The sequence below is a fragment of the Loxodonta africana genome, chromosome 3 (genome assembly GCF_030014295.1).
Source record: "Loxodonta africana isolate mLoxAfr1 chromosome 3, mLoxAfr1.hap2, whole genome shotgun sequence".
Classification (NCBI taxonomy): Eukaryota; Metazoa; Chordata; class Mammalia; order Proboscidea; family Elephantidae; genus Loxodonta; species Loxodonta africana.
In genome coordinates, this window is record NC_087344.1 from 105,194,851 (window position 1) to 105,209,370 (window position 14,520).

General features: G+C 41.6%; 1 protein-coding gene across 1 annotated transcript in view; it reads left to right on the forward strand.

Moving 5' to 3' along the window:
- Positions 1-14,520, forward strand: part of CACHD1 (cache domain containing 1) — a 294,726-nt gene that overhangs the window by 174,181 nt on the left and 106,025 nt on the right. The window contains exon 4 of the mRNA XM_003411041.4: positions 11,414-11,520. Coding sequence (XP_003411089.1) covers positions 11,414-11,520 — 107 coding nt within the window. The remainder of the gene's footprint in view (positions 1-11,413; positions 11,521-14,520) is intronic.

Consider the following 14,520-nt stretch of genomic DNA (forward strand, 5'->3'; position numbering starts at 1 on the left):
GATTTTCTTCAGTTTCAGCTTGAACGTGCATATGAGCAATTGATGGTCAGTTCCTCAGTCGGCCCCTGGCCTTGCTCTGACTGATGCTGTTGAGCTTTTCCATTGTCTCTTTCCACAGATGTAGTCGATTTGATTCCTGTGTATTCCATCTGGCGAGGTCCATGTATATAGTCGCCGTTTATGTTGGTGAAAAAAGCTATTTGCAATGAAGAAGCCCTCGGTCTTGCAAAATTCTGTCATTTGATCTCTGGTATTGTTTCTATCACTGAGACTATATTTTCCAACTACTGATCCTTCTTCTTTGTTTCCAACATCCACATTCCAATCACCAGTAATTATCAGAGCACCCTGATTGCATGTTTGATCAATTTCAGATTGCAGAAACTGATAAAAATCTTCAGTTTCTTCACCTTTGCCCTTAGTGGTTGGTGCATAAATTTGAATAATAGTCATATTAACTTGTCTTCATGGTAGGTGTATGAATATCATCATAGCATTGTACTTCAGGATAGATCTTGAAATGTTCTTTTTGAGGATGAATGCAACACCATTCCTCTTCAAAGCTGTCATTCCCAGCATAGTGGACTATATGATTATCTGATTCAAAATGGCCAATACCAGTCCATTTCAGCTCATGCTTAGGATATTGATATGTTCCATTTCATTTTTGACAATTTCCAATTTTCCTAGATTCATGCTTTGTACATTCCATGTTCCAGTTATTAACAGATGTTGTCTTCTCATCTTGAGTCGTGCCACATCAGCAAATGAAGGTTCCCAAAGGTTTACTCCATCCACATCATTAAGGTTGACTATACTTTGAGGAGGCAGCTCTTCCTCAGTTGTCTCATGAGTCCCTCCCAACCTGGGGGGCTCATCTTCCGGCACTATGTCACACAGTGTTCCACTGCTATTCATAAGGTTTTCACTGGCAATTCTTTTCAGAAGTAGACTGCTGGGTCCTTCTTCCTAGCCTGTCTTAGTCTGGAAGCTCAGCTGAAACCTATCCTCCATGGGTGGCCCTGCTGGTATCTGAATACAGGTGGCATAGCTTCCAGCATCACAGCAACACACAGGCCCCCACAATACAACAAACTGAGGGACACTGACAGACTTATTGGTAAGACATTTGTGTGCTAAGGGGTGAGAAATTAACTCGACAAAAATTCAGGCATCTTCCACCTCGATGAAATTTCTAGGGGTCCAGTGGTGTGTAGCATGTAGAAATGTTCTTTCTAAAGTGAAGGACAAGTTGTTACATCTGATCCCTCCTACAAGAAATAAGGAAACACTACATCTGGTGGGCCTCTTTGAGTTTTAGAAGCACCGTATCTCTCGTTTGGTTGTGCTACTCCAGCTTATTTATCAAGTGACTCAAAAAGCTGCTAGTTTTGAGTGGGGCCTAGAATAAGAGAAGACTCTACAACAGGTCCAGGCTGCCATGCAAGTTGCTGTGCCACGTGGGTCATATGATCTGCCTGATCCAATGGTTCTTGAAGTGTCAGTGGCAGATAGAGAGGCTGTTTGGAGTCTTTGGCAGGCATCTATTGGTGAATTACATTGCAAACCATTAGGATTTTGGTGCACAGCCTTGCCATCCTCTGCAGACAATTACTTTCCTTTTGATAAACAGCTTTTGGCTTGTTATTGGGCCTTAGTAGAGACTGATTGCTTAACCATGAGCCACTATATGGCCTGGGATGGCCGTCATGAACTGGGTGTTGTCTGACCCACAGAGTCATAAATTCAGACATGCACAGCAGCAAAATGGAAGTTGAATCTATGAGATCAGACTTGAGGAAGATCTGAAGGCACAAGTAAGTTACATAAGGAAGTGGCCCAAATGCCAATGGTCTCCACTCCTGTCACTTTACCTTTCATCTCCCAGTCTGCACCTATGGCCTTATGGGGAGCTCTTTATATGATCAGTGGACTGAGGAAGAGAAATCTCCTGCCTGGTTTACAGATTGTTCTGACGATATTCAGGCACCACTTAGAAGTGGACAGCGGCAGCACTGCAGCAGCTTCCTGGGACCTCCCTGAAGAACAGTGGTGAAGGAAAATCCTCCCAGTGGACAGAACTTTGAGCAGTGCACCTGGCTTTTCATTTTCTCTAGAAGGAGAGATGGCCACGTGTACGATTATATATTGATTCATGGGCTGTGGCCAGTGGTTTGGATGGTCAGGGACTTGGAAGGAGCGTGACTGGAAAATTGGTGGCAAGGAAGTATGGGGAAGAGGCGTGTGGTTATAGACCTCTCAGAAGGGGCCAAAGAAGTGAAGATATTTGTGTCTCATGTGAATGTTCACAAAAGTGTGATCTCGACAGAAGAGAATTTTAACAGTCAAGTGGAAAGGTTGACGTGTCCTATGGATATCACTCCTGTCATTGTCCAATGGGCTCATAAATAAAGCGGCCATGGTAGCAGGGATGGTGGTTGTGCATAGGCTTATGAACATGGACTTCCATTCACCAAGGCCAACATGGCTACAGCCACTGCTGGGTGCCCAGTCTGCCAACAGCAGAGACCAACGCTGAGTCCCCAATATGGCACCATCTCTAGGGGTGATTAGTTAGCAAGCTGGTGGTAGATTGATTATGTTAGCCCACTTCCATCATGGAAGAGGTACTGTTTTGTTATTACTGGGGTAGACACTTACTCTGGATACAGATTTGCCTTTCCTGCACACAATGCTTCTGCCAAAACTACCATCTGTGGACTTACAGAATGCTTTATCCACTGTCAAGGCATCCCACACAGCATTGCCTCTGATCAAGGAGCTCACTTTACAGCAACTGAAGTGTGACCGTGGGCCCATGCTGATGAAATTCACCATTGTTTTCATGTTCCCCATCATCCTGAAGCACCTGGCTTGGTAGAACGACGGAGTAGCCTTCTAAAGACACAATTATGGTGCCAGCTAGGTGAAAATACTTTGCAGGGTTGGACAGTGTTCTCCAGGAGGCTGTATATGCTCTAAACCAGCATCCAATATATGGTGCTGTTTCTCTCATAGCCAGGATTCGTGAGTCCGTGAATCAAAGGGTGGAAATGGGAGTGGCACCACTCACTATTACCCCTAGTGACCCACTCCCCAAATTTTTGCTTCCTGTCCCTGCAACCCTTTGCTCTGTGAGTCTAGAAGTCTTAGTTCCAAAGGGAGGAATGTTCCCACCAGGTGACACAATACTGATTCTGTTGAATTGGAAGTTAGGAATGTTACCTGGCCACTTTGGGCTCCTTGTGCCTCTGGATCAACAAGCAAGAACAGTTACTGTATTGGCTGGTGTAATTGATCAATCCAATTGCCAGAGGGAAATTGGATTGATACTAAATAACAGAGGTAAAGAAAAGTATGTCTAGAATACAGGAGATCCTTTCAGATGCCTCTAAGTACTACCATGCCCTGTGATTAAAGTCAGTGGAAAACCACGGCAGCCCAATTTCAACATGACTATTAATGGCCCAAACCCTTCAGCAGTGAAGGTTTGGGTCACCCTGCTAGGCAAAAAAAGCTACAACCATCTGGGGTGCTTGCTGAGGGAAAAGGGTATACGGCATGGATGGTAGAAGAAGGTAGTTCTACACACCAGCTACAACCATGTGACCAGTTGCAGAAACTAGGACTGTAATTGCTTTTATTATTTCTTCCTTGTTTTGTTATACATGTATGTGTGTGTATATAAATGTACAGCAAATATCTTTGTTTTCTTTCCTTCCTTATTCCATTACTTATTATAAAATATAAGATGTAAATGGGACTAGTGCGTTTTTGGTTGTATGCATCTTAGGCATAAGTATGACTTTGTAATTGTCTTTATTTAGAGAGTATGTTTGATTTTGGGAGATGTACACAGGTGCAAAGTTGACAAGGGGAGGACTGTGGTGGTAAAGGTTATGTGTCAACTTGGCTAAGCCATATTCTCAGTGGTTTAGAAGATACTATGTAATCATCGGAAACCCTGGTGGCATTTTGGTTAAGTGCTATGACTGCTAACCAAAAGGTCGGCAGTTCAAATCCTCCAGGCACTCCTTGGAAACTCTATGGGGCTGTTCTGCTCTATCCTATAGGGTTGCTATGAGTCACAATCGACTGAACAGCAACGGGTTTCATAGGCAATCATCACTTTGTTCTCTGATGTGAGCAGCCAGCCAGTTGAAAAGGGAGTTTCTTTGCGGGTGTGACCTGCATCCAATACATAATGGATATTTTTGCAAAGCTTGCCTTCTCTCAATCCTGCATCCAGCTCACCATCCTCTGACCTCTGTCTCTTGGGACTTGAGCCAGCAGCCTGCTGAGTGGCCTACAGATTTTGGGTTTACCACCCTGCAATCACATGAGTCAGGAGAAGCCTCCAGCCTGACCCACAGATTTGGGACTTACCAGCCTCCACTACTGTGTGAGCCATTTCCTTGAAATAAATCTCACTATATATATATTTATACATATACACTTCTCTGGAAGCATTCTCCTTCCAGAGAACCCAGCCTAAAACACTCTGGAAAGCATCATGCTTGGCCCACATCAAGTTAGGCATCCCTGAGCTGTGGCTTAATATTATACTTTGTGCACATTTATGCTCTAACTTACATTGTGAATGTAGGCCATTTCCTCATTCATCATCCCATATTCATTATCCTATGTGAGTAATTTCTTTCAGAATTTGGAACCTGGAGGTTTGTGTTTCCCTGAGAGATTGCCTGTGTCTTTATTTCTTTTTCTTTTTTTCCTTCTCCTGGGGACATTACAGATCCCATTGTGGTTTCCCTTTTGCTTTGACTGCCAGGAAACTCACAGTCTCATGTGATTCTTACAACAATGCATTTTGTTGTTGTTATTGTTTTTGGTGTTGGTTTTCTTTTCTTGTTTCTATTTTATTATCTTTGTTGCACATAAGTGACTTTTTCAGGATCCTCAGATCCTTTTTGAAAATTACCAGAATGCCGGGGCCTTTCTCTCAGAGGAGACAGTTGGTACTAGGCAAGGAGAAAACTGAAACGAGCTGGCACCATGCATGCTACATCTCTTCCCTGCACAGTTCACTCTCTTGTCCCGCTGAAACTTACCACTACAACTGGTTCCTGGAACCTCTCAATGTCAGGGTTGAATAGGATGGAGTTTAAGGCTTCTGTAGGCAGAAATAATAGAAAGTAGTCAGAAAACTGCCAATTCTGTAGCTACTTCTGTGGTAAACTTAAAAAAAAAAAATCTAGGATATCTACAGTAAATAGAGAAGATCTGCCTTTAATATCTTCTTCCTCTTCCTTAGCAACCTCACATTTGGTCATAGAGTTTGACTTTGTCTCACATACTTTGGATATGTTATCAGGAGGGACCAGGGATCAGGGTTAGCAAAAAGAGGACGATCCCTAACAAGATGGATTGACACAGTGGCTACAACAATGGGCTCAAGCATAACAACGATTGTGAGGATGACACAGGACTGGACAGTGTTCCGTTCTTTTGATGGGTTCAGGTCTGTTAGGTCCTTTACCTGCTGTGTGACTTTCAGCATGGCTTTTCTGAACTGTGAAATGGGTAGATGTAAAATGGCTTCATAAGTTGTGCAGCAAAGTACAGATCTGAGCTGCAGACATACCTAAAAACACTGTTCTCTTGATTTAGATCAGAAGATATTCTATCCTTGGTCCCTTTAGGCATACTTGGGAGAAGTGTCTGTGCGCATGGAAAAAGCCATTTTATTGCTTTATTTCTAATAGAAATGCTGCCAATCCTGGCAGAACCAGAAAAGTTCTAATCTCTATAGGGCATTTCAAAATCAGATTGCTGGGCCTCATTTCAGACATGAAATCAGACTTTCAGAGATGGATCCCAGGAATCTGTATCTGACAAGCATCCCAGCTAATTCTGATGTAGCCGGACATTCACCTGAGCTGTAATCCTCAATTGGCTTCAGGAGCCTCCAGGAGAACACAGAACAGGGCTGAGCACTGTGGATATTCATGAAAACCTAGTTAATCTGAGCACTTACCTTTGTCAAGTACAGTGCTAAACATTACGTATATACCCAGTGCCCTCAAGTCGATTCCAACTCACAGCGACCCCATAGGATAGAGTAGAACTGTCCCATAGAGTTTCCAAGGAGAGCCTGGCGGATTCGAACTGCCTACCCTTTGGTTAGCAGCCACAGCATTTAACCACTACCTATGTATAGTGATGAACAAATCCATCAAGACATGTTATCTATCCTCATGGGAATCTTGTCTAGTCATGGAGCCTGATGTCATACAAATGCACAATGGATCCATAGACTAAACACTTTGTCACATTCTTGAAGAGAATATGGGGGCACTTGACATAGACTGGGATGCCATCTACGATCAGGATTGGCTTTTCCGAGGAAGTAGTATTTGAGCACAGACCTGAAAGATTACTAGGCAAATAACCAGGAGAACTTACTAAACGTGCACTGTCCAAAATGGTAGCCACTAGCCAGTGACTACTTACATTTAAATTAATTAAGATTAAATAAAATAGAAAATTTAGTGTATCAGATACAGTAGCCACAGTTCAAATGCTCAGTAGCCACATATGGCTACCATATTGGACAGTGCAAATATGATAACATTTTCATCACTACAGAGAATTCTCTTGGACAATGCTGGTCCAGACCAGGATTGGGTAAACTATGGCTCATGGGCCATATCTGATCTACCACCTATTTTTGTAAATGAAGTTTTATTGCAACACAGCCATGCTCATTCTTTTTTATTATCTGGCCCTTTATAGAAAAATTTTGCCAACCCCTGGTCTAGAGAGGGAATAGACTTAGTATAGCTGGCTAAAGCATAGTGAGCAAGTGCTTTTAAAAAAAATTGCTTTTGAGTCTGTTTCGACTCATAGCAACCCTATAGGACAGAATAGAACTGCCCCATACGGCTCCCAAGGCTATAAATCTTTTCAGAAGCAGACTGCCACATCTTTCTCCTGTGGAGTGGCTGATGGGTTCAAACCACCAACCTTCTGGTTAGCATCTGAGTACTTTAACCACTGTGCCACCAGGGCTCCTGAGCAAGTGGTAAACCAAACCAGACCCATTGCCATCAAGTCAATTCCAACTCATAGCAAACCTATAGGGCAGAGTGGATCTGTTCCATGGGGTTTCCAAGGAGCGGCTGGTGGATTCAAACTGCTGACCTTTTGGTTAGCAGCTGAGCTCTTAACCACTGTGCCACCAGGGCTCTGAGCAAGTGTTGGAGGGGGCTTAAATTGAGCCAGAAGAGGTAGGCAAAGCCAAACTACAGGAGAACATAGAGATCATATAGGTTCAAATTCAAGAATATGAGTACTTGCCATAACCAAATCCAATCATGTGGACGTTACCTATGTCATTATTCCAGTTCATTAGTTTGAATAATTAAAATGTCAAACCAGAGTTGCTTGTGTGATGCCACTCTTGCTTCACAGGTGTTCAAATGCTGAAATGAGAGGGACAGTGAGATTATAGTGGTGTTGCTTTGCCAGTATATACACAGGCAGCTGCTACTGTGTTAATCACTTCTTTTTTCTCCATCTGTGGCTTTTGGGGCAGCAGTGTTCTCGTCTAGACAGACTGGAGCAGGTCCAAGGAAGAGCAACCATGTTGGTGAAACAACTGTATCCTTTGAGACACAGTTGGCATTGTTGATGTGATTCTGCACTGGGTTAGAGGCTGGACTAAAGGTCTCTTAAAATAGAGTTCCCTCCTACTTTGAGAGATGATGTGTATCTAAGCAAAACTATTTAACTTTTGCTGTTGAATCCAACACACCATGTGAAAACCTATCCCACTTGCATATACAAATTGGATCAATGTAATCGTTCTTATGTATTATGAATTGTGATCAACAGATGATTAGAGCCCATATGAATAATCAAATGGACTTGACTTTTAGGCATGTTTCTCCCAGGTTGTATCATCTTTACGTATGTTAATGGAATTTCACAAATGGCATTTATCACATGAGGTATACATTTTAACACGTTTTTTTTAAAAAACTAATTTCAAGTTGAGAGTATTTGGGCTGCTCTGAGGAACTTCATGAGTTCCCTCAGGATGCGAAATCATAAATAAGTTAATTAGAGGTTTAAGATGTGAACTTTTGTTACTTCTAGATTAAATTCACTTAAGAACACTCATAGTAACTACACATAAATAAGTTGGGACATTTTCCTGTTATATTCTTTCAGAATGTTGTTTGCTGTAGCACAGAACCCAGGGCCACACAATAACTGACAGAGCAGAGATTCAAATCCAGGTGTTTCCTACTCAGAGCCATTCCTTCTTCTTCACTGCTGTTATGGATTGAATCGTGCCCTGCCAAAATATTGTGTTATAAATCCTAACATTTATGCCCGTGGTGAGGAGCCCTGGTGGCACAGTGGTTAAAGTGCTCAACTGCTCACCAAAATGTTGGCAGTTCAGACCCATTCTCCACTCTGTGGGAGAAAGATGTGGCAGTCTTGGTGACAGTTTTGGAAGCCTGCTCTGTCCTATAGTGTGTCACTATGAGAGAGAATTGACTGAACAGCAGTGGATGATGCCTGTCATTATAGTCTCATTTCAGAGTGGTTTGTGTTTGTTTTGTTGATAAAGCAGGATTAGTGTAGGGTGTGTCTTGAGTCAGTCTCTTTTGAGATATATAAGAGATTAAACAAGCAAGGAAGCAAGCAGAGATGGGGGAGGATTGATGCCAAGCCACATGGAGATCTCTAAGGAACCAGGAAGCAAGTTGAAGAGACAAGGACCTACCCCACAAGCTGACAAGAGAGAAAGCCTTCCTCTAGAGCTGACACCCTGAATCCAACTTTTAGGTTCCTAAGAAAATAAATTTCTTTTTGTTAAAGCCATATACTTGTGGTATTTCTCTTATAGCAGCACTAGATAATTAAGACAGAATTTGGTATCAAGAGTGGAGTGCTGCTCTAACGGATACCTAAAATGTGGAAGCCGTTTTGGTGCTTAATAGTAAAAGCCTGGATTGCGTTCCAGAGTCTCTTGGGAGAATCACGGACATCAAAAGCAATTCTGATGAAGGCTCAGAAGGAAGTGAGGAGAACTATAGAGAAGTCTCTATTGTTTTAAAGAATAGATATGGGTACGAGCAACAGAAAGTTGCTACAGATTTGGACATTAAATGTGCTTCTGGTAAGACTTTAAAAGGAAATGATGAACACATGATTGGACGATGGAGGAAGGGTGATGCTTTTTATACAGTGGAAAAAAACTTGCCTAAATTATGTTCAAATGTTCAGTGGAAGGTAGAACTTGTAGGTGATGAACTTGAATATCTGGCTGAGATTTCTAAGCAAGATCTTAATGGGAACGTGTAATTTCTCCTTGCTGTTTATGTTAAAATGTTTGAGGAAAGAGATTGACTTAGAAAAGAACTGTGCAAAATGAAAACAGAATTTAAAGATTTGGAAAATTCTAATGTACAAACTAAGGACACATGTCCTAGAATGTTCACCAAGGACATGGCTACACAAACTTTTGTTAAATAGATTAAGCTTGTGACTGATGGATCTAACCAACTACTAGAGCAGAAAACCCATCAGCTTAGTCTGAAGAGGTCAGAAATAGAATGAAAGGAGAGAAGGCTATCTGCCTCTTGGAATTCTGCAGGCAGGAAACAGGTCAAAGGAGCTACATCTTTAGTCCTCCAGGAAAGAAAAGAAACATACCTGGAACAGCTCAGAGATCAGCAGAACTGTTGAAAGGAGTACAGGAAGCAGGGCCTTCTTGGTTTCAAAGGGTGGGGTCATGGTCTCCTGGATTTCAAAGAGTCAGACCTTTGCCAATGCAGTTCTAGAGTGTGGGGCTGCCATTAAGGTGTGTCAGGGGGATGGGGCTACTGCCCAAAGCTGAAGGAACAGGGCTGAGGAGAAACAGTTGGACTAGAAGAATGAGGCCACCCAAAGCCAAGAAAGCAGAGTTGCCATCCCAGTGGGCCTGGAAGGTGCAGATGAAGCCCAGGGCCTAGGGGCCTCCATCCAGAATCCAGAGGGTGTGGCCAACACCCAAATTCTGGAAGGTAGGGCCATAGCCCAGATGGACTCGGAGAACAGAGGATTATTTTCAAGTCTTGAGAGCTAATGTAATTTGTTCTGCTGGGTTTTGAACTTGCTTGGTGTCTGTTTTCCCTTCTTTCCCTCCAATTTCTCCCATTTGTAATGGAAATGTCTACCTAGTGCCTGTTCTACCATTTTGCTTTAGAAGCAGGTAACTTGTAGCCTAGATTTAGTTTCACAGATGAAAAGGACTTTGCTGCAGGATGAAATATGCCTAAAGTCTCACTCATATTTGGTTTAGATGATTCAGAAGATGAGATTTTGGACTTGGAGTTGATTTAAGACTCTTGGGATGATGTGATGGGGATGATGTGTTTTGCATGTGGGAAGGACTTGAATTTGGGGGGACCAAACGGTGCAATGTTATGGATTAAATTGTGTTCCCCAAAAATGTATGTTGTAAATCCTAACCTCTGCCTGTGGTTATAATCTCATTTCAGAGTGGATTGTGTTTGTTTTGTTGATAAAGCAGGATTAGTGTAGGGTATGTCTTGAGTCAGTCTCTTTTGAGATGTAAAAGAGATTAAACAAGCAAGGAAGCAAGCAGAGATGGGGGAAGATTGATGCCAAGCCACATGGAGCTCTCCAAGGAACCAGGAAGCAAGTTGAAGAGACAAAGACCTTCCTCCAGAGAAAGCCTTCCCCTAGAGCTGGCACCCTGAATTTGAACTTCTGACTTCCTAAACTACTAGAAAATAAATTTCTGCTCGTTAAAGTCATCCACTTGTAATATTTCTGTTATAGCAGTGCAAGTTAACTAAGACAACTACTGTCTATTTTTTGGTTGGTCATTTGTTTTCAGCTGAGATAATTTAAAGAGGTATGTCTGTTTTGCATATAACATCCGTGTTAATTTGGAAGTTCATAATTCCAGTCTGAATTTTGTCAAATCTATTTTCTGCATGGTTTTGTCAGTAGTTTCTAACTCAGGTTTATTGGGGAAAAATTGGTTCTAAGAATAGTTGATTTTTTTATCTACTTAGAATTTGAACTTGATTTCAAAAGCCTTCTAAATACAGGGAAATCCTGGTGGCATAGTGGTTAAGTACTACGGCTGCTAACCAAAAGGTCAGCAGTTAAGATCCACCAGGTGCACCTTGGAAACTCTATGGGGCAGTTCTACTCTGTCCTGTAGGGTCACTATGAGTTGGATCCCCACACTGTTCTGAAGTAATTTTTTTGTATGTCTGAAATCCAGATTGTTATTTTACTGTTTACAGGCTTATCACTTTTGTACGCAGGATGAATCATTATTTTTGTTGGCTTGTTTTCTGGATTGGATTGGATAGCCAATAAAAATAATTTCTTCTAACTTTGTGATTTTCTTCTATTGTTTCAGATTCGATGGAAACTTTAACACCAATGTGTCTAGAACAATCAGTTGTGATCGACTTTCTAATACCGTTAATAGCCGGGCCTTCAATCCAGGACGAGACTTAAATTCAGGTCAGTTATCTGTTAGTTTTGTAAAAGAGAACTATTTCTCCTCCTTCCAAGTTGAATAAATGTATAGCTTCAAAAGGATTCCTGGTAGTGCAGTGGTTTAAGTGCTAGGCTGCTAACTGAAAGGTTGCCTCTTTGGACCTACCAGCTGCTCTGTGTGAGAAAGATGTAGCAGTCTGCTTCTGTAAATATTTACAGCCTCGGAAACCCTATTGGAACAGTTCTACTCTGTCCTGTAGGGTCGCTGTGAGTCGGTATCAATTCAATGGCAATGGGTTTTATTGCTTCAGGCTTTTTTTTTTTTTTTAATTCCTGAAGGAAAATATCATATACTTAAAATTGGATTTTCATTGCTGGAAAATTGACCTCATAAACAGGGAGAGGAAGAAGAAAATGGAACTAACATGTATTGAACATTTACTACATAGCTACATAAATGGTCATGCCTAGTACCTTGCTGGGCTCTTGTATCCGTTATCTTATTTGTTATGAGTTTTCCATTTTTTTTACCTTAAAGGTTACTTTAGAGACCTTTTACAATAGGTCTCTAAATAGGTCTCCATATAGAGATCTTTGCAATAGGTGGCATTGAATTTTGTTTGTATTTCCTATTTATAGTTTTGTTTTTGGATTTCTTTGGGAGAATGACAGGTGAGTTTTTCTAGCATTAATGGTTAGTGCTGTAAGGCTTGGAAGAAATTTTCTACTAGCAAACTTAGTGCTGTAAGGCTATATTGAGGTTGAACTGCCTGCCAGATCTCACCAGAATTCAACTATGTGTACTGGTAATAACTACTGGGGCATGTGTGTGTGTGTGTGTGTGTGTGTGTGTGTGTGTGTGTGTGTATGTATATAGCTCCAAAGTGGCATAGTATTTCTGCTTCATTACTTTAGAAACTGAGTCCATATTTCTCACCCAACTGTCTTGTTATATACACTTCTGATGATTGATGGACCTCAGAACCTAGAGGCTTCACCTTCTGAGCAATGAAAGGTTCTTTAAAAATCACACTCCAATCTCAATTCTCTGGTTTTTCTAAGAAGACTCTGAGGCTGGTAAGATTCTAAGACTTCCCCGATAGCTGGAGAGATCAAGGATCTAATCCTTAAACATAAGGAACTGTTATTTCCCAAATACCAGTCTTTTACAGGCACATAAAACCCAAGACAGAAGCCAGAGGACCAGAGTATTTACTTTTAGGGTCCCATTCAGTCTCATTCCAGGGGAGGCATTCTAGTCATGGGGAATTATATACACACTTCAGGTAATCTATTAGGTCTACACAGAAAGAGATGTAGGTGTTGTATCACTCAGAGATAATAAAACTAGAGCTGCTAGCGAAATCTGTCAGCCACATGTTGTTTGGGCCAGTATATAATAGATTCAGTCGTTTTTTAATGGTCAGAGAATCTAGGGGCCTTTTGGAGCAGATGGAGTTTACTACTAGAAAGCAAGCTAAATGAGAATATTTTTCATAAAAAGTAACTGAAGAGAGTAGAGGAGGGCATGGGATGGGCAGAGAAAATGGATTGTGGAAGATCCCACACCTAGCACAGAGACAGAGCCGGAACTCAAGTCTTCCGGTTCCCAAATTCAGTACTTCCCCTCAGAAATGCTCAGTAACACAGGACATTGCTAGGTCTGAAGACTTGAGGTTGAAACAACAGTCTTTGAATAGAATTCAGTTTAATTGTATCCCAGAAACACACCACGAAGCCCCATATTGTATGTAGTTAAAATTTTTAGAATTTAGGTTAACTTGAAGGATACCTGTTTGAATAAGTAAAATGCAAGTGAATTATTCATGTATACATACAAGATCCAGAATGATCTGCATATAAATGTTTATAGTTATTATCTTTTAGCGATAGAACAGTGGGACATTTTTACTTCCTTATTAATTTTTATAATTTTAAACTAAGTGTGCATGGTTTTTATAATCAGGGAAAAATAAAATGAGAAAGAATCATAGTCTACCTTCAAATGTATTTTCATTCCTTTAGGTTACAACAGTACCTTTCTTCACACAGTCTGGTTTTGTGGTTCTAGATGAAGCTCTGTTGCCCTCCCGGCCCTGTGATTGAGGCACTGAGAAAGGGCAGGTGGGGTAGGCTGAGGGTGGTGAGTGCACTCCTGGGAGCCAGATCGACGAGAGATGCTCTCCTGTCAGATTTGTCCACCTCAGTGTGACAGACCTTGGAGGATCTGGAAGCTGCTGCAGCCAGGGCCACATCCTCACTGCCTTGTTTTTTATCTGTTCACTGTTTCTGATAATGAATGTATCGTTGGTATTTATCCCTGTCATTTATGATCATAGAATCTGGGGGTTTTCTGGGATAGGTGGGTTTGCTACTAGAAAAGAAGCTGAATAAGAATTTTTTTGTGCCTTTTTCTTAGTGAATATAGAAGCCATTTAGCCAGGTGATGTCATCCTTCCTACTAACCAGAATAAATAAGTACAATTAGAATCTGTTCAACAAATATGTATCGAGCACCTTCTACATGGTAGATACTGTTTGTTTTTGTACTGGTTCGGCTGTAAACAAAACAAAGTTCCTGTCCTCATGGAGCTTATAATCTGGGGACAGTGCAACATAAATTTTAAACAACTGCACGGGTGAATATACATGTCAGATTATGATGAATGCTATCAAGGAAAAGGAATGCAGGAAGAAGACCTAGGAAGTACCCTCGCTGAGAGTGACGGGGAGGAGAAGGAGAGAAGGAAGAGACTTAATATTTTATGTAAGGACTCCTTGCTAAGATGTTTGAGGTGAGAGCTGAATAAATGGAGGAGTAAACCATGGGGATTACTGGAGGGAACATATTCCTGGCAAAGGCCTTGTGTTGAGAGAATGTTTGTGGTCTCAGAAATGGTAAGGAGGCCTCTGTAGCTGGGGTGGAGCGAATGAGGAGGGAAAGTAGAAGATCAGGCCAGACAGGTAGTTGGGGGCCAGAGCTCAGAGAACTTTACTAGATGTCATGGATTGAATCCGTGTCCC